Below are 24379 nucleotides of genomic sequence, written 5' to 3' on the forward strand. Positions count from 1 at the left end.
AGGTTAAATGCAAGTATCCTCTGGGGTTGGCCTGGCTCAGATCAGGGAAGAAGACTTGGCTGTAAAGGCTGCAGCCTAACCTGTTACTTTTGCTTTATTCAGCCCAGTGTCTGATCAAATTTTCCGTCACTCAGGGCATGAAGGGTGGGGCCTCAAACCTTATCCAATCAGGGGCCGTGGAATAGAAACTGTCCAATCAGGAATGCAGTGGGAGAGAACAGGACGCTTCCGTAATGTTGCGGGTTCTTTTTGCTTCTCTGCGCCCAGAGCTCCAGTCCTTCTCTTCACTGCTCTGCGTCCTCTGCTCCTGGAGGCCAAGCCTCTGTGGCCTTGTGTCCTGAAAGTATTCGCAGATTTATGGCTAAAAGACCGGGACGCCCTGGAAGCCGAGAAATGGTGAGTGCTGGGTCTGTCACCGTGAGAGAGGGGTGGGGGCTGGTTGGAACTGACTGAAAGTGGCTGTAGCAGGACCCAAACTTCCTCGCAGTCAGCTCCGGAGTCTGAGGACCCAAATCCTCCTTGTCCCAGCTCGGCTCTTAGTCCCCTCGAGCCTTAAGATGCTGTCTGGACCAGCGGCTGGGACCCTGGGAGTTCTGTCTTTTTCCTCTGCAGTGGCTTTGCCCTGGACTGGAGCCCTCTCTGGGCAGCTCTACACTCCCAGCGCCTCATCTCACCCAGACTGTGCAGGGATGGGAAAGTCATCAGGGGAGAATCCAGACTTAGGGTGCAGGATTCGTGAGTGGAAAGAGCTGTGTTCCCTGGGGTCCCTAGTTCCTCATTTTTTCTTTTAGAGATGTATGGGGAGTCGCTGTAAAAATATCAGAGAATTGAATCAAAGTGTGATTCAAGAATCTTAGAGCGCCCAGCTATGGTTTGTGGGTTGTGATCCATGGGAGAGACTTGAAGGAAAGTTTGTTATAAGTTTCATGATGAAGCAAACCCGATTAAATAATTGGTTTGGTACAGTTAGGTAGTTTTCCTTGTTTGTAAGATCCAGGTGAAAATGGCTTGGTTATGTCATCAGAGATTAATTGGCAGTCTGTGGTTGACTAGGCCTGAATATTTTTCTTCAAGAAAGTAATTTCCGAGAAATGCATTTTTTTTTTTTTTTTGAGAGGGAGTCTTGCTCTATTGCCCAGGCTGGAGTGCAATGGCAGGATCTCGGCTCAATGCAACCGCCCTCCCAGGTTCAGGCGATTCTCCCGCCTCAGGCTGCGGAGTAGCTGGGATTACAGGTGGCCACCACCACACCCGGCTTTTGTATTTTTAATAGAGACGTGGTTTCACCATGTTGGCCAGGGTGCTCTCGAAATCCTGACCTGAAGTGATCCGCCTGCCTTGGCCTCCGAAAGTGCTGGGATTACAGTCGTGATCCCCCCACGCCCAGCTGTAAGAGATACATTTGAGATAGATTTTTTTTTTTTAAGTGAGAGCCGAGAAGAATCAATCCACCTCAGTCTAATTGGCTGCTGTTTAAATATTTTTACACCCCACAGGAAATTGGTTTTCCCTTGGATTTTTTTTTTTTTTTTTTTTTTTTGAGATAGAGCCTCACAATGTTGCCCAAGCTGGAGTTCAGTGGTGCGATCTCAGCTCACTGCAACTTCCGCCTCCTGGAAGTGATTCGCCTGCCTCAGCCTCCTGAGTAGCTGGGATTACATGCACCCGCCACCATGCGTGGCTAATTTTTGTATTTTTAGTAGAGATAGAGTGTTGCCATGCTGGCCAGGCTGGTCTCAAACTCCTGGCCTCAAGTGATCTGCCCACCTTTGTCTCTCAAAGTGCTGGGATTACAGGAATAAGCTATCACACCCAGCCTGCATTTTTCAACTGTTTCTTTCTTTCTTTCTTTCTTTCTTTCTTTCTTTCTTTCTTTCTTTCTTTCTTTCTTTCTTTCTTTCTTTCTTTCTTTCTTTCTTTCTTTCTTTCTTTCTTTCTTTCTTTCTTTCTTTCTTTCTTTCTTTCTTTCTTTCTTTCTTTCTTTCTTTCTTTCTTTCTTTCTTTCTTTCTTTCTTTCTTTCTTTCTTTCTTTTTCTTTTTCTTTTTTTTTTTTTTTGAGATGGAGTCTCACTCTGTGGCCCAGGCTGGAGTGCAGTGGCGTGATCTTGCCTCACTACAACCTCCGCCTCCTGGGTTCAAGTGATTCTCCTGCCTCAGCCTCCCAAGTAGCTGGGATTACAGGCCTACACCACCATACATGGCTAATTTTTGTACTTTTAATAGAGATGGGGTTTCACCATGTTGGCCAGGCTGGTCTCAAATTCCTGACCTCAGGTGATCTGGCCACCTTGGCCTTCCAAAGTGCTGGGATTACAGGCATGAGCCACCATGCCCTTCCTCAGCTGTGTCTTAAGCAGGGTCTTAAGTCAACCATTCTGTTCTCACAGACTAACTCTGGCTTGCAATAAAATATTAAATTTTCAGTTTTTGTGACATTCCCAAATGTCAACTTTTCTTTCTAACTCACATTATTATCTATTTGTCCTTTCTTGTGTGTTTCAGACACAGTACTTACATTAATTATTTTTTTTAAAAGCATTGGATGGCACTTTAAAAGTGTCATTCAATGTCAAATGGGGAAAAAAAAGTTCCCATTTGTAAATATTTCACATAAGAAGAAAGCAGGGGCCGGGTGCGGTGGCTCATGCCTGTAATCCTAGCACTTTGGGAGACTGAGGCGAGCAAATCACTTGAGGTCAGGAGTTGGAAACCAACCTGGCCAACATGATGAAACCCCATCTCTACTAAAAATGCAAAAAAAAAAATAACCAGGCGTGGTGGTGAGTGCCTGTAATCCCAGCTACTCAGGAGGCTGAGGCAGGAGAATTGCTTGCACCCAGGAGACGGAGGTTGCAGTGAGCCAAGATGGTGCCACTGCACTCCAACCTGGACAGCAGATTGAGACTCTGTCTCAGAAAGAAAAAAAAAAGAAAGCAGAGATTAAGCCTCTGACACTGTATTGTAAAAAATCTCTGTGCCTCTTCTTTTGTCTTCTCCAAGCACAGACATCATAATGTGTGGGTTGAGTTTTTTGGGGGAAACCCTACAGGGTAATGTTTCTTCAGCCACACTTAAGGTTTTTCCTGGTTCTGGGTCTTAGTACTGCTTGGGGATAAACCAAGATACCTACTGTGGCCGTGTCTGCTGGAGTGTCTAGTGAATATCATCCCCTGAGTTATTTTCTTTTTGAGAATAGCACGCGGTATGAAGTGTAGCCTTCCAAGAGAGCAAATGGATGCCTGGGGCTGAGCGCAATCTCCTGGTATACTCTTCCCGTAAAATGCTAATCCCTTGGGACATTAGAATCATCTTTACCCAACTCAGCTTTGGTTTCATGGAGACATATTGCCGGTCAGCCAATCAGATGCGGGTATTGAGAGAAAAACACACAAGTAATTTCTGCCCTCTGGATTCTGTCAGATTTGTGAAGGGAAGAAAACTACCCCTAAAGGCAAAAAAAAACCTGACCCCAATAAGTTGGTGCAAGAATCTCAAAGTAATTGCACCTGGGGAACTCATGAGGGCACAGTGCAGTGTCTCCTGGAATGGTTGTCCTTGAGCATTTCAGTGAGCAGGATGCGCGTGGGAGACTCTCTCAAGTGATCGGATGGTTTGACTTGACACATGAGTCAGACATGTCTGTTCCAATCAGCACTGTCACTCTGGGTTTGTCACCTTGAAAAGATATTTTCACTTCTTTTGACTTAAGTTAGTTAACTGTAAATTGCATTTTATCAGTAGAGCTCAATATGTAAGAAAATATTTACAAAGGGCATAAAAGAGGGAAGTTTCAGAAAAAAAATGTAGTCACGTATTCTATTGGTTAAAAATTCACATTTGCCCTTTTCTTTCTCAGAGTAAGTGTAGAAATTTTCTCAGGTGTGTTATTTTTTGGCTATGTGATTTCAAACAGTATTCTAAGGCTTAGCTTTGTGAATATTACCAAGGGAAAGAATATGAAAAATGTCTCTTCCATTATGGCTGTAGGAAATGAATACATTTGCACAATAAAATGTGTGAGATAACTGGGGAATTAGATAGATTCATCAAAACATCAGTCTCTCTTTTTGCAAAATTGATATGTGACAGTAAAACCTGTGTTCTACACCTGTTGTCTTATTTTTATTTTGGAGACCGAGTCTCTGTCACCCAGGCTGGAGTACAGTGGTGTGATCTTGGCTCACTGCAACCTCCGACTCCCGGGTTCAAGTGATTCTCCTGACTCAGCCTCCCAGGTAGCTGGGATTACAGACACCCACCACCACACCTGGCTAATTTTTGTATTTTTAGTAAAGATGGGGTTTTGCCATGTTGGCCAGGCTGGTCTCGAACTCCTGACCTCAGGTGGTCTGCCCACCTGTGCCTCTCAAATTGTTGGGATTACAGGCATGAGCCACTGCTCCTGGCCCTGTTATCTTGATTTCTGAATTTTATGCTAAACTTTATGAGATGGGACTGGGCACCTTCTAGAAGTTTGTTCATATTACTAATGTTTACTGAATGTCCTCTTATGGAAATGAGTAAATGATATGTGTATTGTCTGAAAGAGATAGATACTTTTGCTTCTCTTATTGAGCTATAAAATGTAAGCACCTTAAAAATTTTTCCCTTGTATAAACACTGCATTTCAGTAATTTTTCTGGATTTATCACCACTTAGTTTCTAAAACTAAGTGAACATCTCTGACTTGAAAATTAAAGCCTGAGCCCTGTGACTCCAAGCTATGAGCAATATGGAGCCTGCAAAAGGAGATTATTGAAGGCCTAGTCAGTTCTTTCTAGGGAGCCTTCCCTGCAGATGTCCCAGCCTGCTCACTCCAGCCACAGAAGAAGCCTTTATACTGAGATAAGCAACAGAGCCAGGGAAACCTGGGGACCCACAGGCAGATGTAGTTAGGGTTAGAATGGATGGGAATTGGGAGGATCTTACTGAAAATAAAGGTGTTTTGGGGCAGTTTCTGGACTTCATAAAATAAAACAAATTCAGATATTCAGATTTAGGTAAGCATTCTGAATCCCGGCCGGGAGTGGTGGCTCATGCCTGTAATCCTAGCACTTTGGGAGGCCGAAGCGGGCGGATCACGAGGCCAGGAGATCGAGACCATCCTAGCTAACATGGTGAAACCCCATCTCTACTAAAAAATACAGAAACATTAGCCAGGCGTGGTGGCGGGCACCTATAATCCCAGCTACTTGGGAGGCTGAGGCAGGAGAATGGCATGAGCCCAGGAGGCGGAGCTTGCAGTGAGCAGCGATCACGCCATTGCACTACAGCCTGGGTGACAGAGCAAGACTCCCTCTCAAAAAAAAAAAAAAAGTTCTGAATCCCAACAACAGAAAAAAGTGTCAACTGTAAGATTTTTCAGGGTATCAACATATAGGCAGACAAGGACTTTCTTTTATAGAGAATAGCAAACAAGTTTAGAAAGAGGATGGAGTAAGAATGGTATGATGGAAGGGGGCAAAATTAGATTCTAGATCAGAGAATGTTTTACCCTGAAGTCAGCATGTTCTTAAGGAGAGACAGAAAATGGGGTTGTATGTTGGCTCAGACTGAAGGTACTCAAAGTTCAGGAGCCCTGAGAGAAGAGAAAAATTTAAGCAAAGTTGATTAAAAAATATTTTGGCCACTGAAGAAAAGTATTTAGCTGATTCTTTTATAAGAAAGAGGTGGAAATTTCCAGAGTCTATATCTGGCTATGTGATAAGTAAGAAAATACAAAACCATCTAAGTCATAATAGGAAAAAGTGTTTCTCTTAAGCTGTTGGTGAAGACCACAAAGGATGGAGAATTTTATTTATTTATTTATTTATTTAGAGACAGAGTCTCACTCTGTCACCCTAGCTGGAGTGCAGTGGCACAATCTCAGCTCATTGCAACCTCCACCTCCTGGATTCAAGCAATTCTCTTGCCTCAGCCTCCCAAATAGCTGGGATTACAGGTGCCCACCACTGCAGCTGGCTTATTTTTTGCATTTTTAGTAAAGAAGGGATTTCACCATGTTGGCCAGGTTGGTCTCAAACTCCTGACTTCAGGTGATCCACCTGCCTCAGCCTCCCAAACTGCTGGGATTACAGACATGAGCCATCACGCCTGGCTGGGGAATTTTATTAATCACAGCTATTTACCAGGATTATCTATATGCCCCATCTTTCCCAAACTTTTTTTTGTACATCTTTTCTATTTGACTGTTTCTGGGTTGCATGATTTTTTTTGTTTTTTGTTTGTTTGTTTGTTTGTTTTTTGTTTTTTGAGATTGAATCTCACTCTGTCACCCAGGCTGGAATGCAGTAGCACAATATCGGCTCACCACAACCTCCGCCTCCCAGGTTCAAGAGATTCTCCTGCCTCAGCCTCCCGAGTAGCTAGGATTACAGGCACCCACCACCATGCCCGGCTAATTTTTGTATTTTTAGTAGAGATGGGGTTTCACCATCTTGACCAGGCTGGTCTTGAACTCCTGACCTCATGATCCACCCACCTCGGCCTCCCAACGTGCTGGGATTACAGGCGTAAGCCATCACGCCCGGCTTCTGGGTTGCATGTTTTATAGTAAACTGGTTAACGTAAGTACAGGGTTTAGCTCAATTCTGTGAGTATCTCTATCAAATTATTGAACTTAAGGGAGATTATGGGAGTCTCCAGTTTACAGACAGTAGCTGGGAAGCATAGATGGGTCCCTGGGATTTGTGACAGGCATGTGCAGTAAGGGCAATATGATGAGACTGAGCTCTGTATTATGGTCTGTGCTGACTCTGGGAGGTATCAGGATGGAAATGTTGGACAACAAGTTGGTGTTAAAAATTTGCATGGTGCCAGCCTGGCCAACATGGTGAAACCCCATCTCTACTAAAAATACAAAAATTAGCCAAGCATGGTGATGGGTGCCTGTAATTCCAGCTACTCAGGAAGCTGAAGCAGGAGAATTACTTGAACCCAAGAGGTGGAGGTTGCAGTGAGCCGAGATCGTGCCACTGCACCCCAGCCTGGGCGACAGAGTGAGACTGCATTTCAAAAAAAAAAACAAATTGCTTGGTATTTAGCAAACTCCGCAGATTTGGTGTCAGAAAAGAGATATTACAGAGGCCTGGCCTGGAGGGGGACTCTGGGTGTCTGGTAAGGGGAGTCTCTGTTCTCCTGCACACAGGCTGTCACACTGCACACTGTCCTGTGATTCTAGGTCTCCTCTCAGGGTGAAAGGGGGCTAAAAACTTAGAGAAAAGGAATTGTGATAACAGACCTCCTCCTTTCAGAGCTGCCACCACATGATTCTCATGCATTCACAGACAGACCCACTAGACATTGATGCATCCACACCCCTCCCGGGACTAGGCACCACCTTCAAGAATTCCACCACAGCACTTACGCTTTTAGTGTTTCTTGCCAAAATCCCACCAAAGTGCCTACAAGTTTCCTGGCATATCCCCAACCCCAGACACTGAATCTGCAGCAGCAACCTGTTTCCTCCACCAATGTAGGGGTCTATACCACTTGATCATAGTCTCATCTGCCTGCATGGACACAGGACTAAATCAGAGTATAGCCCCACATGGACCACTGTCTGTAGCACGTCTGTGGCACAAACCAGTCCTACCACTTACCTTGCACCCTTTCCCACCCATGAATTTTTTTTTTTTTTTTATTTTGAGATGAAGTCTTGCTCTGTCACCCAGGCTGGAGTGCAGTGGTGTGATCTTGGCTCACTGCAACTTCTGCCTCCCGGGTTCAAGCGATTCTCCTGCCTCAGCCTCTTGAGTAGCTGGGATTACAGTTGTGTGCCACCACATCCAGCTAATTTTTGTATTTTTAATAGAGACAGGTTCCACAATGGTGGCCAGGCTGGTCTCGAACTCCTGGCCTCAGGTGATCTGCCCGCCTTGGCCTTCCAAAGTGCTGGGATTACAGTCATGAGCCACCACACACAGCCACATTTTTTCTTTTACCTTTTATTTTAGGTTCAGGAGTACATGTGCAGGTTTGTTGTATAGGTAAAATCATATCATAAAGTTTTTGTGTACAGATTGTTTTATCACTCAGGTAGAAAGCATAGTACCCAACAGATTTGTTTTCTGATTTTCTTCATCCTCCAACCCTTCACCCTGAACGAGGCCTCAGTGTCTGTTCTCTTATCTTTGTCCACATGTTCTCATTATTTTGCTCCCACTTATAAGTGACAACATACAGTATTTGATTTTCTGTTCCTGCACTAGTTTTCTAAAAATAACAGTCTTCAGCTCCGTCCATGTTGCTGCAAATGACATGATGTTGTTCTTTCTTATAACTGCATCGTATTTCATGGTCTTTATGTACCGCATTTTCTTTATCCAGTCTACCATTGAAGACATACAGATTTATTTCTGGTTTTTGCTATTGTGAATAGTGCTGTAATAAAAATATGTGTGCATGTGTCTTCATGGTAGAATAACTTATATTCATTGGGTATATTCCCAATTGTGGGGTTGCTGGGTCAAATGGTAATTCTGTTGTCAGGTTTTTGAAAAATTGTCAAACTGCTTTTCTCAATGTTTAAACAAATTTATACTCTCACCAGCAGCGTATAAGCATTCCCTTTCTTCACAACCTCACAAATCTCTGGTTTCTGACTGTGTTTATTTGAATTATTTCTTTTTTCTTTGTTAGTGTAGTGTTTTATCTTTCACCAGAATCAACTTCTGGTTTTGTTGAACTTTTTTTTTCTTTCTTTTTTTTTTTTTCTGACATGGAGTTTCACTCTTTTCATCCAAACTGGAGTACAGTGGCACGATCTTGGCTCACTGCAACCTCTGCCTTCCAGATTCAAGCGATTCTTTTGCCTCAGCCTCCCAAATAGCGGGGGTTACAGGAGCCCACCACCAGACCTGGTTAATTTTTGTGTTTTTAGTACAGACGGGGTTTCACCATGTTGGCCAGGCTGGCCTGGAACTCCTGACCTTGTGATCTGCCCACCTCGGCCTCCCAAAGTGCTGGGATTAAAGGCATGAGCCACCGTGCCCGGCCCATTGAACTTTTTATAGTTATTTATAAATAGTTATTTAACTATAAATATTTATGTTTCAACCTTCTTCATTTCAGCTCTGATTTTGGTTATTTCTTGTCTTTTGTGATCTTTGAAGTTGGTTTGCTCTTTTCAAATTCTTTTAATTCTAACATTAGATTTTTAAATTGAGATCTTTCTAACTTGTTGATGTGGATGTTTAGTGATATACATTTTATTCTTAACACTGCCTTAGCTGTAACCCAGAGCTTCTGGTATGTTGTATTTCAGGTTTAATTAGTTTCAAAATTTTTTTTATTTCTGGCTTAATTTCATTATTTACAAAATAGCCATTTGGAAGCTGATTATTCAATTTTTATGTAATTGTATCATTTCACATGTTTTTTGTATTGAATTATTCTATACAGTTTCTTTTTAAAATTAATGATAAACATAAGAAGAAATGAAAATGCTGTGCTCTTAATCTAAATGCTAAAAATTATTCAACACTTAGTACCAGCTCCCAGGGTGCTATGAAAATTAAATCACAAAATGTGTTATTCCCAGCACAGTGTTCTGTGACATGCTCCTGAGCACACAGTACCTGCTTAATAAACATTTTATTAGTACATGTGTAGAGGTTTCCCAAGTGCAGATTCACTCAGACATTGCTGTCTTCTGTTGTCTCTGTAAACTTAAAAAAGCCAACAAAAAATATAATATTTTGGGATGGAGATTAGTTGTCTTTATTTGTAGCAGAAGTATTAGTATTGTGACAAATGTGGTATGTGTAAGGGACTCTTCTGTGCCTGCTTTCTCTTGCTAATGCTAATAATGTGTCTGGGAAAGCACAATCAGCATTTACAGGGGACTTGTTGAAAAAGCCCATTCCTGGACCCTTTTGGATCCCGCAGAATCACATTGCATAAAGCAGGGCCAAGATTACCAAGTGATTTATAAACTTGAGGGGTTCAAGACACATTCATGAGAGTTTAGTTCAACCTTTGCATCAAAGGAAGGCTGCACTGCCTGCCCTGTTTCAGTTTGGTAGGAAGAGGTCAGTGCGGTTCATGCTCCCATTACTGTAAAGAACATTGCTCGTGTCTGATAGGGGAGGGCAGGGGAAAAAGAAACATATTTTAATAGTTATGGAGAAGCTTGTTGTTCTCTCATTGCTCTTAAATCTTTTCAGTTATAAACAACAAAAATGGGTGAATGTTTTCTGCAAGTCTCGGTCTTTCTGCCCGTGGGTGTGTGTGGTGGTAGCGGGTGAATAGGTTGTGCTTTAAAGGCATATTCTCAAGATGCAGGTTTGATATGTCCAGAGCATCTCATCTGATAATGCATTTCAGCGAAAGAGGAGGAAGAGAAAAAAAATCACTTTTTCTCAGGTGAGCATGTCTCAGATCAAGAGCAGCATTCAGGCCGGGTGCGGTGGCTCACGCCTGTAATCCGAGCACTTAGGGAGGCCAAAGTGGGCAGATCATGAGGTTTGGAGTTCGAGACGAGCCTGACCAGCCTGACCAACATGGTGAAAGTCCATCTCTATTAAAAATACAAAAATTAGCTGAGAGTGGTAGCATGCACCTGTAGTCTCAGCTACTCAGGAGGCTGAGGCAGTAGAATCGCTTGAACCCAAGAGGTGGAGGTTGCAGTGAGCTGAGATTGCACCACCGCACTCCAGCCTGGGTGATAGAGTGAGACTGTGTCTCAAAAAAAAAAAAAAAAAAAAAAAAAGGCAGCGTCCACTCTGCCTTTTGGAATGCCATGTGTTCGGAACTTGCAAATTTTTACTTCTCTACTTGTGTTGTTATCCCTAATGAGTTTGTTTCAATTATTTTTTATTTTTATGATAGTCAAGGGGTTCTGAAAAAAATATTTTTTTTCTGTATACCATAGCCTTCTATACATTCTGTTCATCTCGGGTTCTTGTATCCGTGCAGAATTCTCACCACAAATTTATGACCTGCGATATTTAAAATGTTCCTATTGTAGCTGTTGATCATGAGAAGGTGTGGATACTCAAGATTTCTTTGGGGAAACACAGTTGTCTTTGGTATTAGTGAAAAGTGAAACATGTCATGTTGAGGTTTCATCTGTGTGCTCTATTTGTTCCATGCAGAACAGGTAACGCTCATTTAAACAGGATGGCATTTATTACCCAGAAAGTTCTAAAAACTGTTAGGAGATACTTGCTCTCCAGGGTGCTAAGGAAAGACTACTTAAAATTACTATTACAAATTATGGCCAGGGAAGTTATCTGTATCTTCAACTTTGCAGAAAACTGATTTTTTTTTTATAATTAAATTTAGGCCAGGTGCAGTGGCTCACCCTTGTAATCCCAGCACTTTGGGAGGCTTGGGCAGCTGTATCACATGAGGTCAGGAGTTCGAGACCAACCTGGCTAGCATGGTGAAACCTTGTCTCTGCTAAAAAAAAAAAAAAAATACAAAAATTAGCCTGGTATGGTAGCGTGTACGTGTGATCCCAGCTACTCAGGGGCTGAGGCAGGAGAATCGCTTGAACCCAGGAGGCAGAGTTTGCAGTAAGCCAAGATAGCACCATTGCACTCCAGCCTGGGTGACAAAGAGAGATTTTGTCTCATAAAATATATATAGTTACAATTTACTTTTCTGGGAGGAGAGAAATACCACAGCAGTGATGTTGTGTCCTGTGTGCATCAGCACATAATAAAAATGTGTCCCAGTACAGTTGATAACAATTTTATTCACTTGGCTCAAGATCTCTATGGCATTTTTTCTACTATAGAGTTAATTATTATTCCCTTAATTATTAAGTACACTTAGGACATTTACTAGCTGAAGTGCATAAACCATCACATTTAATCTGGAAGCTGTCCTTTTTTTTAGATGATTTTTGCATCTATATTTGTCTTTTAAAAATGAAGGCTTTTAGCTTTATTTACGGGTGAGAGAAACTGGGAAGAACCCAGACTCTGCCATTTACTAGATGTTTGACAAACTATTCTTACTGGGCTAGAAACATTGGTGAGCTTGCTAGAAATTCAGAAACTCAGACTCTATCCCAAATCTCCTGAAACAAAATCTGTATAAGATCTTTAGTTTATTGCACATATTAAGACTTAAGAGGAACCTTCCAACTCATCATGAATGTTCTACCTGAGAAATATAAATAACTTATTCTGTATGATGTAAATATAGCACTCAAAAATAGACATGTCCGACTGGGTGCAGTGGCTCATGCCTGCAATCCCAGTATTTTGGGAGGCCAAGGTGGGTGGATCACCTGAGATCAGGAGTTCAAGACCAGCCTAGCCAATATTGTGAAACCCTGTCTCTACTAAAAATACAAAAATTAGCCAGGCATGGTGGCTCATGCCTGTAGTCCCAGCTACTCAGGAGGCTGAGGCAGGAAAATCACTTGAACCCAGGAGGCGGAGGTTGCAGTGAGCCAATTATCATGCCACTGCACTCCAGCCTGGGCAACAGAGTGAGCCTCAGTTTAAAAAAAAAAAAAGACATGTCCATATTGATGCCCTTAATTTTATAATTCATCACCCAGAAAAGTATCATATCTACAGTGGTATTGTGGATCTTATGCTATCCTCTTTTCTCAGTTAGAGAATACTTCCATGTTAAACATTATCTTAATGAATAATTTTAGTCACTCTTACAAATCAGAACCACTTTTTACTCTCTTATTTAACATGAGTCAAATAAAAATCTCTGCCTATGGCAACATGGTAACTGTTTGTGTGTTCATGAGTGTTTTTTTGTTTGTTTATTTTTTGTTTTTAGGGACTGTTGACATTCAGAGACATAGCTATAGAATTTTCTCTGGCGGAATGGCAATGCCTGGATCATGCTCAGCAGAATTTATATAGAGATGTGATGTTAGAGAACTACAGAAACCTGGTCTCCCTGGGTGAGGAAAACTTCAATACACAATTCCTAATATATTGCCTTTCTCTCTTTTCTAAGATGATTTTGGTAATTTCTGCTTTGCATGAATGAATTTTAGCTCTCCAGTTTTAAGAAAATCTTGGGGATTCATTGGTATAGAGCAAATTCTTCAAGATGTTTTATCTTGACCTGAACTTTTCCCTTTCTTGCGCTTACGTATCTTTTGCTCTTGGTTAGTGGCAATTCCAAAACTGTCGTGGCATAAAATATCATTGCCCACAATTTAGAATTCAGTTCCTACCACCAATTTTTGATTCAGTAGCACTGAATAGTGAAATTAAGGACCTACAAATTTAAAGCATTTTCTAAATAGCTACAAAGATCTGTTACAAATCAATCTTAATTTTCTAGAATTTTCTATCATATCCTCTTTACTAAGCATAATACTTGTTTGGTAATTAAAGAATTCAGCCAGATTTATGTTACTTTTTTTTCCTTAATAAAACAGGTATTGCTCTCTCTAAGCCAGACTTGATCACCTGTCTGGAGCAAAATAAAGAGCCCCAGAATATAAAGAGAAATGAGATGGTAGCCAAACACCCAGGTAGGTGAGAGCGAATGAAGCAGATGACACAGATGAGAGTTACAAAAGTCAAGGAGGAAGCCAGTCCTTAAAATGTGGTCTCGGGAGGTGTACTTCGATGGAAGAGTTTCTGAGAAGCCAGAGTCATTTTTTTCTATTGTGCTTACATAGGGACACCTTCTACTCCATGCTTTTAAATTCTCTAAGGATTCTACTTTCGGTTTAGTATTCTTCCTTCAAGTTCATAGTGTGAGCTAAAGTTTTCTTTATGGCTTATAAGGGACTGCAAAAACTGACTGCTTTGCCATTGCTTTTGGGGACACACAAATATCTGCACATTTTTGAGAAACTCTATGTGAAACCATTTTTAAGTTCTTTTTTGCATCATGACTCAGACGTGTGAGAATAGTAGTTTCTGTTTCATTGGAGGTTGTCCATTTTTCTGCACATGCCATTCTGTTTTTATTACTATAGCCTTGACATATAAATTTTTTTTACAATTTTTTTATTTTTAAATTTTTATCCATGTATTTATTTATTTATTTAGAGGCTGGGTTATGAGACTTGCTGTGGGGGAATATGCAAGCAGGGTACCTCTTATGTCTTCATGTTACTGTGTTGCATATTTTAGACATAGATTCATAAATGGAATTGTTTATTGTATGATAATTTCATTTTTAATTATTTGAAAAACATTCATGATAATTTTTATGATGGCTGTGTCTTTTTTTCTCATCAACAGCTTACACAGGTTTCAATTGCTTTACATCATCAACATAGTTTGTGTTTTTAAAAAATTTATAGTGGCCATCCTAATTGATGTAAGGTAATTTTGTTTTTTTGTTTTGTATTGTGATTTTGTTTTGCATTTTTCTATAAATTATTAATTTTGTGCAACCTTTCAAATAGTTCTTCCCATTTGTATATCTTTTTAAATTAAAATGTAGTTCAATCATTTGTCCATTTCTTTTTTTTTTTTTTTGAGACGGAGCTTCACTCTTGTTGCTCAGGCTGGAGTGCAATGGTGCAATTTTGGCTCATGGCAACCCCTGCCTCCCACATCCAAATGATTCGCCTGACTCAGCCTCCTGAGTAACTGGGTTTACAGGGATGTGCCACCATGTGCAGCTAATTTTGTATTTTTTGTAGAGATGGAGTTTCGCCATGTTGTTCAGGCTGGTCTTGAATTCCTGACCTCTGGTGATCTGCCCAGCTCAGCATCCCAAAGTTCTGGGATTAAAAGCGTGAGCCACTGCGCCCGGCTCACTTGTCCATTTCTAAATCATGTAATTCAATTATTGTTGTCTAGTTCTAGGAGTTATGTATTCTCAATATTAAGTGTTATCACATGTGATTTTCAAATATTGTCACCCATTTCTTGGGTGGCACTGTCACTCTATTAAATGTTGTATTTGATTGCAGAAAGTTTGAAATTTAGTTAAATTTTTCTGTTCTTCTCTTTGTTGCTCAAGCATTTGATGGCATATCTAAGAAAATGGTGCCAAGACCAATGTCCTGTCTTCCCACTATATTTTTTTCTAAGAGTTTCGTTACTTTTTTTTTCAGTCTAAGTATTTTGTTGAAAAAATTTTTTATATGATGTAATTAAAACATCCAACTTCATTGTTTCAATGTAGATATCCAGTTTTCAACATTGTTGAAGGGATTTTATTTTCTGCATTGTCTGCTCATGGCAACCCTGTGGCAGATTATTTGGTCATACACAGAAGAGTTCATTGCTGGCCTCCCTATTTTGTTCTATCATGTCTTTATCTGTCCTTGTGTGAATACCACATAGTTATTGTTGTTGCAGCTTTTTATTATGATTTGAAATTATGAAGTATAATGCCTCTGTGTTTTTCATGTGTGTTTCTCTAGCTATAGTTCATAATAAAATTTAAAAATGTTAAATAGTATTTTAGTAATAAATATACTTTTAGAATCTTGATACAGATTATATTAAATTTGTTCACCACTGTGGGTTATCTTAACAACTTAGCAAATTAAGATATCAATTAAATATTTTGACCCGTGAGCAAAAATGTTGAATTAAATTGACATATTTAACCCTGGGCGAGAATACATTGAAGAGTGTTTATTTCCATATATTTTTGATTTGCCAGTTTTACTTTTCTTTTTATTCAGTTTTGGTTAGAAAACATACACTGTATGATTTTGCTCTTCTTACATTTTTTTTTTTTGACACAGCGTTTCTCACTCTGTTGCCCAGACTGTAATGCAGTAGCACAATCTTGGCTCACCGCAGCCTCAACCTCTTGTACTCAAGTAATCATTCCACCTTGGCCTCCTGAGTAGCTGGCACTACAGACATACCCCACCATGCCCAGCTAATTTTTAACTATTTGTAAAGACAGGGTCTCACTGTGTTTCCAAGGCTGGTATCAAACTTCTTACCCCAAGTGATCCTTCCACCTCGGCATCTCAAAGTGCTGGGATTACAACTGTGAGCCACTGCACCTGGCTGATCTTTTGAAATTTACTAAGACTTATGAGTTCTAACAGAATGCACCAGGAGCAAATAAGAATATTGCATGTCCACATGCACACGTATGTTTATAGCAGCACTATTCACAATAGCAAAGACTTGGAACTAACCCAAATGTCCAACAATGGTAGACTCGATTAAGAAAATGTGGCACATATACACCATGGAATGCTATGCAGCCATAAAAAATGATGAGTTCATGTCCTTTGTAGGGACTTGGATGAAATTGGAAATCATCATTCTCAGTAAACTATCGCAAGAACAAAAAACCAAAAACACCACATATTCTCACTCGTAGGTGGGAATTGAACAATGAGAACACATGGACACAGGAAGGGGAACATCACACTCTGGGGACTGTTGTGGGGTGGGGGGAGGGGGGAGGGATAGCATTGGGAGATATACCTAATGCTAGATGATGAGTTACTGGGTGCAGCACACCAGCATGGCACATGTATACATATGTAACTAACCTGCACATTGTGCACATGTACCCTAAAACTTAAAGTATAATAATAATAAATAAATTAAAAAAAATGATTAAAAACAACATATTATGAAAATATAAAAAAAAAAAGAATATTGTGTGTCCAACTGCAATATTGACTGGGGAGTTCTGCATATGTCTGTTTAGCCTAGTTGGTTTATAATATGGTGTAGATGGTTGTTCCCTCCAAATCTCATGTTGAAATGTAATCTCCAGTGTTGGATGTGGGGCCTAATGAGAGGTGTTTGCATCATGGAGACAAATCCCTCATGAATGACTTGGCACAATCCCCTTGGTAATCATAGAGTTCTCACTCTATTAATTCACATGAGAGCTGGTTGCTTAAAGGAACCTGGCTCCTCCACCTCACGCTCGCATCATCTTTCATTATGTGACATGTTTGGTTCTTTTTTGCCTTCCACTATAATTGTAAGCTTCCTCATATCCTCACCAGAAGCAGATGCTGGCATATACTTCTTGTATACTCTACTGAACAGTGAACCAAAGAAATCTTTTTCTTTATAAATTACCCAGTCTCAGGCAATTTTTTATAGCAATGCAGAATGAATTAATACACTATATTATGTTCTTCTGATTTTCTGTTTTTTTAATTGATTTTTTATTTGAATTTTTTTATTATTGAAAATGAGATCTTAATGTTTGTAATTTTATGCTGCTATTTTAATTCTTGCTTCATTTCTGTCAATATTTGCTGTATATAAATATATATTTTGAAGCCCTGATATTATATATGCATATACATATATGTAGACATAATAGTTACAGATTCCTAGTAAATGGGCTCATTTTACCATTATATAATATCAATATCAATAATATCAATATTTGTCTCATGCTAGTAATTGATTCATTTTCTTTTGTGTGTCTATAAAGATTTTTTCTTTGTGCTACATTGGAGATTTTAGAAAACCTCTTAATGTTACAACAGTATATTTTAAACTGGTAAAAAAATGACTTCAGTTGCATAGAAAAATTTATTCTCATTATATCTATCCCATATGTCTTATTAATGTTGCTAATTATATCTTTTTATGTTTTTTGATTATTTTTATGCTTATATCTTTCAAATTTTAAAGAACAACTAAAAATGTTTTCCGCTTGATCACAATAATGCCACAGACTTTTATTTTTTGTAGATGCATATGTTTTCCAGAAAGTTATGTATTTTTTCATCATGTAATTTTAAGTGGAAGGACCTCTTTTCAGCATTTTGTTATTTAGGGCACATGCAGTGCTTATATGCTTTTCCAGCATTGGTTTATTCTGGAAGATCTTTATTTTTTGTTTATTTTGTAGTACATGTTTGCTGGTTATGTTATTCTCACCATGAAGATTTTTTTTCAGCACTTTGACCATTTTGCACGTTTTTTTCTGATCTGCCAGGTTTCTGTTGACAAATTCACTAGTTGTCTCAGGGGACTATGCTTATAAATAACACCTCACGTTTATCTTGCAGCTCCCAAGATTATCTTCTAGTTTGTGACTTTTGAAACTTTGCATGAATATGTGTTATGGACCTTTCTGTGTATATCCTAGTTTGTTTGTTTAGCTTCTTCATTAAATGTTTTCAGCTATTTTCTTTTACCTACACGTTTGTTTATTTTTATTATTCCAAGCTTTTGTTGATATTCTTATTTTTCTGATATTATTTAGGTATCTAGTTTTGCATTTCTCTCACCGAGCATAATATGGATTATCTTATATTTTTAAAATTGATATATAAATCTTTAGCTTAATAGTTTCTTTTTCAAAATTTTTGATTTTTTTGATTGGACCTTGTTGCCCTAATATTTTATAAACATAGTAATCTTTGGTCGAGATTTAGACATTAATGGAAAACTACCTTTCACGATCTTTATAATGCAGCTCTTTCCTGGCATAGCCTGAAACCGATTGTCTTGGCTAGAGATTCTCGGAGTCTTTCAAACATGTTCTCAGGATGTGTCTTGTCTGCAATTTTGTATTTATTTTTCAGTTAAAAGACTTCTTCATGTTTCCTCTTAGCAGTCAGTAACTACTTTCTACACCTATTTTCTGTCCATGGTACAGCAGTCTTTCTGATGTTGTTAACATTCACTTTTGATTTCAAAAGACTTAAAGGTGTCATTTCAAAGTATACCAGCATTTCATTCAGCACTTTCTGTCATGGAAGAGAGAAAGGCTCCCATAAGCCAAAAGTAAAGATATAGGTGCCAGTATTTTTCTTTTGAGATAAAAGCCAGTTTGCTCCTAAAGACACCATGTTCTTCTATTGGGGATGAGGAAGGGCTGTGTTGGGTAAATGTAGCAGACTTTTCTTTTGTCTCTCTATGGCTCTTGGCATTGTGCCCACCTGGTGCCCACAGTTACTTTACTTATAAATTTCCCACAAAGGTATTTTGATCACTACTATTTTGTTACATTTATACATCTATGAAGGAATTACGGCTTGTGGTATTTTGATATGCCATTTTGCTAATGTACTTTGTATAATTTTATATATTTGATTTGCAAAATATATTTATCTGAGTGTAGTAAGTGGAGAAACTTGTGATTTTTATGTCTTTCAGTTACATGTTCTCATTTCACCCAAGACCTTCAGTCAGAGCAGGGCATAAAAGATTCACTCCAAAAAGTGATACTGAGAAGATATGGAAAATGTGGACAGGAGAATTTACAAGTAAAAAAATGCTGTAAAAGTGTAGGTGAGTGTGAGATGCACAAAGGAGGTTATAATTATGTTAACCAATGTTTGTCAGCTACCCAAAACAAAACATTTCAGACTCATAAATGTGTCAAAGTCTTTGGTAAATTTTCAAATCCCAATAGACACAAGACAAGACATACTGGAAAGAAACATTTCAAATGTAAAAACGATGGCAAATCATTTTGCATGCTTTCACGCCTAAATCAACATCAGATAATTCATACTAGGGAGAAGTCTTACAAATGTGAAGAATGTGGCAAATCCTTTAACTGCTCTTCAACCCTTACTAGACATAAAAGAATTCATACTGGAGAGAAACCCTACAGATGTGAGGAATGCGGCAAAGCTTTTAGCTGGTCTGCATCCCTTGCTAAACATAAGAGAATTCATACCGGAGAGAAACCTTACACATGTGAAGAACGTGGCAAAGCCTTTAGCCGCTCAACACTTACTAACTACAAGAGAATTCATACTGGAGAGAAACCCTACACATGTGAAGAATGTGGCAAAGCCTTTAGCCGCTCCTCAACACTTACTAACCACAAGAGAATTCATACTGGAGAGAGACCCTACAAATGTGAAGAATGTGGCAAAGCCTTTAGCTTATCCTCAACCCTTAAGAAACATAAGATAGTTCATACTGGGGAGAAAATCTACACATGTGAAGAATGTGGGAAAGCCTTTACCTTCTCCTCAACTCTAAATACTCATAAGAGGATTCATACTGGAGAGAAACCCTACACTTGTGAAGAATGTGGCAAAGCCTTTAGCTTACCCTCAACCTTCACTTACCACAGGAGAATTCATACTGGAGAGAAACCCTACAAATGTGAAGAATGTGGCAAAGCCTTTAACTGCTCCTCAACCCTTAAGAAACATAAGATAATTCATACTGGAGAGAAACTCTACAAATGTAAAGAATGTGGGAAAGCCTTTACCTTCTCCTCAACTCTAAATACTCATAAGAGGATTCATACTGGAGAGAAACCCTACAAATGTGAAGAATGTGACCAAACTTTTAAGTGGCATTCAAGTCTTGCTAATCATAAGAATATGCATACTGGAGAGAAACCCTACAAATATGAATAATGTGGTAAAGGCCAGCCCTCAGGCCTTATAATACATAAAATAATTTATACTGGAAAAAATCACTACAAGTGTGGAGAATGTGGCCAATTCTTTAACCAGTTCCAAACCACTGCTGTCCATAAAATAATTCATATTGGACAAAAATCTTATAAATGTAAAAAAAAGAAAAGTAACAGCCTTTAACCACCCCTCAAACCTTAATGAACCCAAGAGAATTTATTTAAAAAAATTTTTTTGAGACAGAGTCTCACTTTGTCACCCAGGCTGGAGTGCAGTGGCACGATGTCAGCTCACTGCAACCTCTGCCTCCTGGGTTCAAGCGATTCTCCTGCCTCAGCCTCCTGAGTAGCTGGAATTACAGGCACGTGCAACCACACTGGCTGAGTTTTGTATTTTTAGTAGAGATGGGGTTTCACCATTTTGACCAGGCTGGTCTCAAACTCCTGACTTCAGGTGAACCACCTGCCTCAGCCTCCCAAAGCCTAAGAGAATTTATATTAGACTCTACAAAGGTCAAAAATGTGACAAAACATTTAAGCACATCTCAGGCCTTACACAATATCAGATAATTCATTCTAGAGACAAACTCTACAAAAACAATGTGGTAAAGCTTTTACCTAGTCTTGAACCCTTATTATACACTAAAAGAATTGATACTGAAGAAAAACCCTACAATAAGGAATATGGAAATATCTTTTAAAAGTCCTCAAACTTTTTGTTTGAATAAATGTAAAATAATTGTTACTGGAGAGAACCCCTGCAATTGTAAAAAAAAAAAATGTGGCAAAGCTCTTAACTGGTTCTCCATCTTTATTAATTAAAATATTTTATACTGGAGAGAAACTCTACATACATAAAAAATGTGACAGCATTTAACCATACCTGACATTTTTCTAAAATAGAGAAATCATACTGGTGAAAAACTCTAGAAATGTGTTAAATGAGGTAAGGCCTTTAAATGGTAGTTACATGTTATGGTAGGTAAGATAATTTATACTGAAGAAAACTCAGACAAATATGAAAAATGTGGCAAAACTGTTAACAAATTTTCCCATCTTATTGCACAGGAAGGCATTTATACTAGAGAAAGATTGTAAAAATATAAAGAATGTGAAAAGCCATTAACATCTGTTCATATCTTACTCAATATCAGAAAGTTTATACTTAACAAAAGCATTATAGGCTAGATGTGGTGGCTCATGCCTGTAATCTCAGCACTTTGGGAGCTCATGGCAGGTGGATCATGAGGTCAGGAGTTCAAGACCAGCCTGGCTAACATGGTGAATCCCCATCTCTACTAAAAACACAAAAATTAGACAGGCATGGTGGTGTGCACCTGTAATCCCAGCTACTCAGGAGGCTGAAGCAGGAGAATTGCTTGAACCCAGGTGGTGGAGGTTGCAGTGAGTCAAGATCACCCCACCATACTCCAGCCTGGGTGACAGAGCAAGAATCCATCTTAAAAAAAAAAAAAGCGTAAATGTGATTACTGTAAAAAGACCTTTCAGAAAATATAGGCCTTTAAAGTAAAGACTATTTATTCTAAAGACAAACATTAAAACATAAAGAGGATTGTGTAGTACCTTTATTTGTATTACGGATTTTATTGTACACATTTTATATCAAAGGAAAACCCTGAAACAGATGCTCAAACTTTGTTGAACATCGGAGAATTTGTATTGGAGAGAAAGTGTAAATGAATGTCAAAAAATATTTGTTCAAAAACTACAGTTTAGAAAACTAGTTTATACTAAAAAAAATTTTTGCAGATGCAGTAAATGGGGAAAATATATTTAATCAAAAATTAAGTCTACATAAACATTTGAGGATTCATAGTAGAAAGAATGAAGGTGCTGAAACTTCAGACATTACACTAAATCGGAGTGTTGAGTCTAAAAAAGATATAAATCTAACAATATAAATTTAAAGAAGTAGATTTATTTGGAGATTATAATTACATTCGAGGTATGCTTCTTTCTTTGTAAAAAAAGATATAGATTTTCTGAAAAGCAAATAGTAATGTAACTCAAGTTTCAAATTACTTCATGTTGATCCTTTCTTCCCATTGTTTATGTGAAAGTATTGGACCAATTGTTGAATCAGAGATATGAGATTGTTTTTTATAGGTGTCCATTATTCATGAACTTTTCTATGGATGAGTAAGGACATTAAGTTGTAAGATGCATAATGAAAATCTAAATGGAGAGGTTCTTTGTGGTTGACTTATAACATTGTTTTAGTGATGTATAAGGCGAGTGTTCAGAGTAATATTCTAAATTCTAGTGAGGAAAATCTTTGAATGTCAGTAGTAAATTATTTTATCAATTGTACCTTTATGTAAACAAGGTTGTTTTTTAATGAGCTAAAACTATTGTGCTTTGAAAGAAGTATTAAGCTGCCATTGACTCTATCGTGTCTCATCTTAAGGTTCTGCATAAAAGATGGTGACAATATACTATTTGTTAATGTAGGGGAATGACATCACTAGTAATCTCTTTTTTTGCCAGTGTTTTTGTTTGTTTGGTTTGAGACTAAGTCTTACTCTGTCACCCAGACTGGGGTGCAGTGGTGCGATCTCAGCTCACTGCAACCTCCACCTCCTGGGTCCAAGTGATTCTCCTGCTTCAGCCTCACAAGTAGCTGGAACTAGAGGCATGCACCACCACTCCTGGCTAATTTTTGTATTTTTAGTAGAGACGGGGTTTCCCCATGTTGGCCAGGCTGGTCTCAAACTCCTGACCTCAGGTGATACACCCACCTCGGTGTACCAAAGTGCTGGGATTACAGGCATGAGCCACCATGCCTGGCCTGCTAGAGGTTTTAAACAGCAAACAAGTTGAAGAATTTTGTTCCCATAGGACAAATTTGTACTTTTTTACCTTATTTAATTTTTTTTTATTTTTGTGGGTAGTGTGCATACACACTTATGGCATATATGAGATATTTTAACACATGCACATAATATTTAATGATCACAACAGAGTAAATGAGGTATTCATCACCTCGAGCATGTATTTATCCTTTGTATTACAAACAATCCCATTGTACAGTTTTAGTTATTTCAATATGTGCAATTGAATTACTATTAACCACAGGGTCATTTTATGATCATAAAAATTACATGAGTATAATTAATACCCATACATTTCTGAGTCTTGATTAAACATTTTTAAAATTTTGTTTTATATAATTTTTGCACATGTGGCATCTCTGCTGACGAACAAAAACAGACTTTTAGTTTCAATTTACATAGAGTTACATATACAAATATATTACTCTAAAGATATACCAGCCGAGCACAGTGGCTCCCAGCATTTTGGGAGCCTGAGGTGGGAGGATCATTTGAGGTTAGGAGTTCAAGACCAGCCTGGCCAACATGGTGAAACCCCATCTCTACTAAAAATACAAAAAATTAGCTGGGCATGGTGGTGCATGCCCATGGTCCCAGTTACTCAGGAGGCTGAGGCAGGAGAATTGCTTGAACCTTGGAGGTGGAGGTAGCAGTGAGCTGAGATGGTGCTACTGCACTCCAGCCTGGGTGAAAGAGTGAGAAACCATCTCAAAATAAATAAATAAATAAATAAAAGATATACCTTAAGCATAAGAAAGTTATGTAGCAAGCTATTGTGTTTGTGTGAGTTTTTATGTATTTTCAGAAAAGAACAATATTGAAACAAAAAGATCATTTTAATAAGGTAGATAATTAACTAGAAACCTGGAAACCTCATATTCTGAAAACAAAATCTATATTATGTGCCTTGTATTGAATTCATTACAGTAAAATCTTTTGCCACCCAAATCTTATCTCAAATTGTAATCCCCACGTGTCAAGGGAGGGACTTGCTGGGAGGTGATTGGAACATGGGGGGTAATTTTCCCCCATGCTGTTCTCATTATAATGAGTTCTGAAAAGATCCTATGGTTTTATAAGTGGCTTTTTTTTTTCTGTTCTCCCTCTCCCTTGCTGCCTAGTGAAGAAGGTGCTTGTTTTCCTTTGCCTTCCACCATAATTGTAGGTTTCTTGAGACCTCCCCAGCCATGCAGAATTGTGAGTAAATTAAACCTCCTTTTTATGTAAATTACCCAGTCTCTGGTAGTATCTTCATAGTAGTGTGAAAACAGAGTAATATAGAGCTCTGAAAAAGATAG

General features: G+C 38.8%; 1 protein-coding gene across 1 annotated transcript; it reads left to right on the forward strand.

Moving 5' to 3' along the window:
* The first annotated feature begins 245 nt into the window (after window positions 1-245).
* Window positions 246-23832, forward strand: ZNF716 (zinc finger protein 716). The gene is made up of 4 exons (XM_004045494.4): window positions 246-396; window positions 12754-12880; window positions 13367-13462; window positions 19005-23832. Exons 1-4 carry the CDS (start codon window positions 358-360, stop codon window positions 20228-20230), a joined length of 1488 nt encoding a protein of 495 aa, XP_004045542.4. The 5' UTR covers window positions 246-357; the 3' UTR covers window positions 20231-23832.
* Window positions 23833-24379: the final 547 nt, after the last annotated feature.

Source organism: Gorilla gorilla, chromosome 6, assembly GCF_029281585.2.
Source record: "Gorilla gorilla gorilla isolate KB3781 chromosome 6, NHGRI_mGorGor1-v2.1_pri, whole genome shotgun sequence".
NCBI classification, from domain to species: Eukaryota; Metazoa; Chordata; class Mammalia; order Primates; family Hominidae; genus Gorilla; species Gorilla gorilla.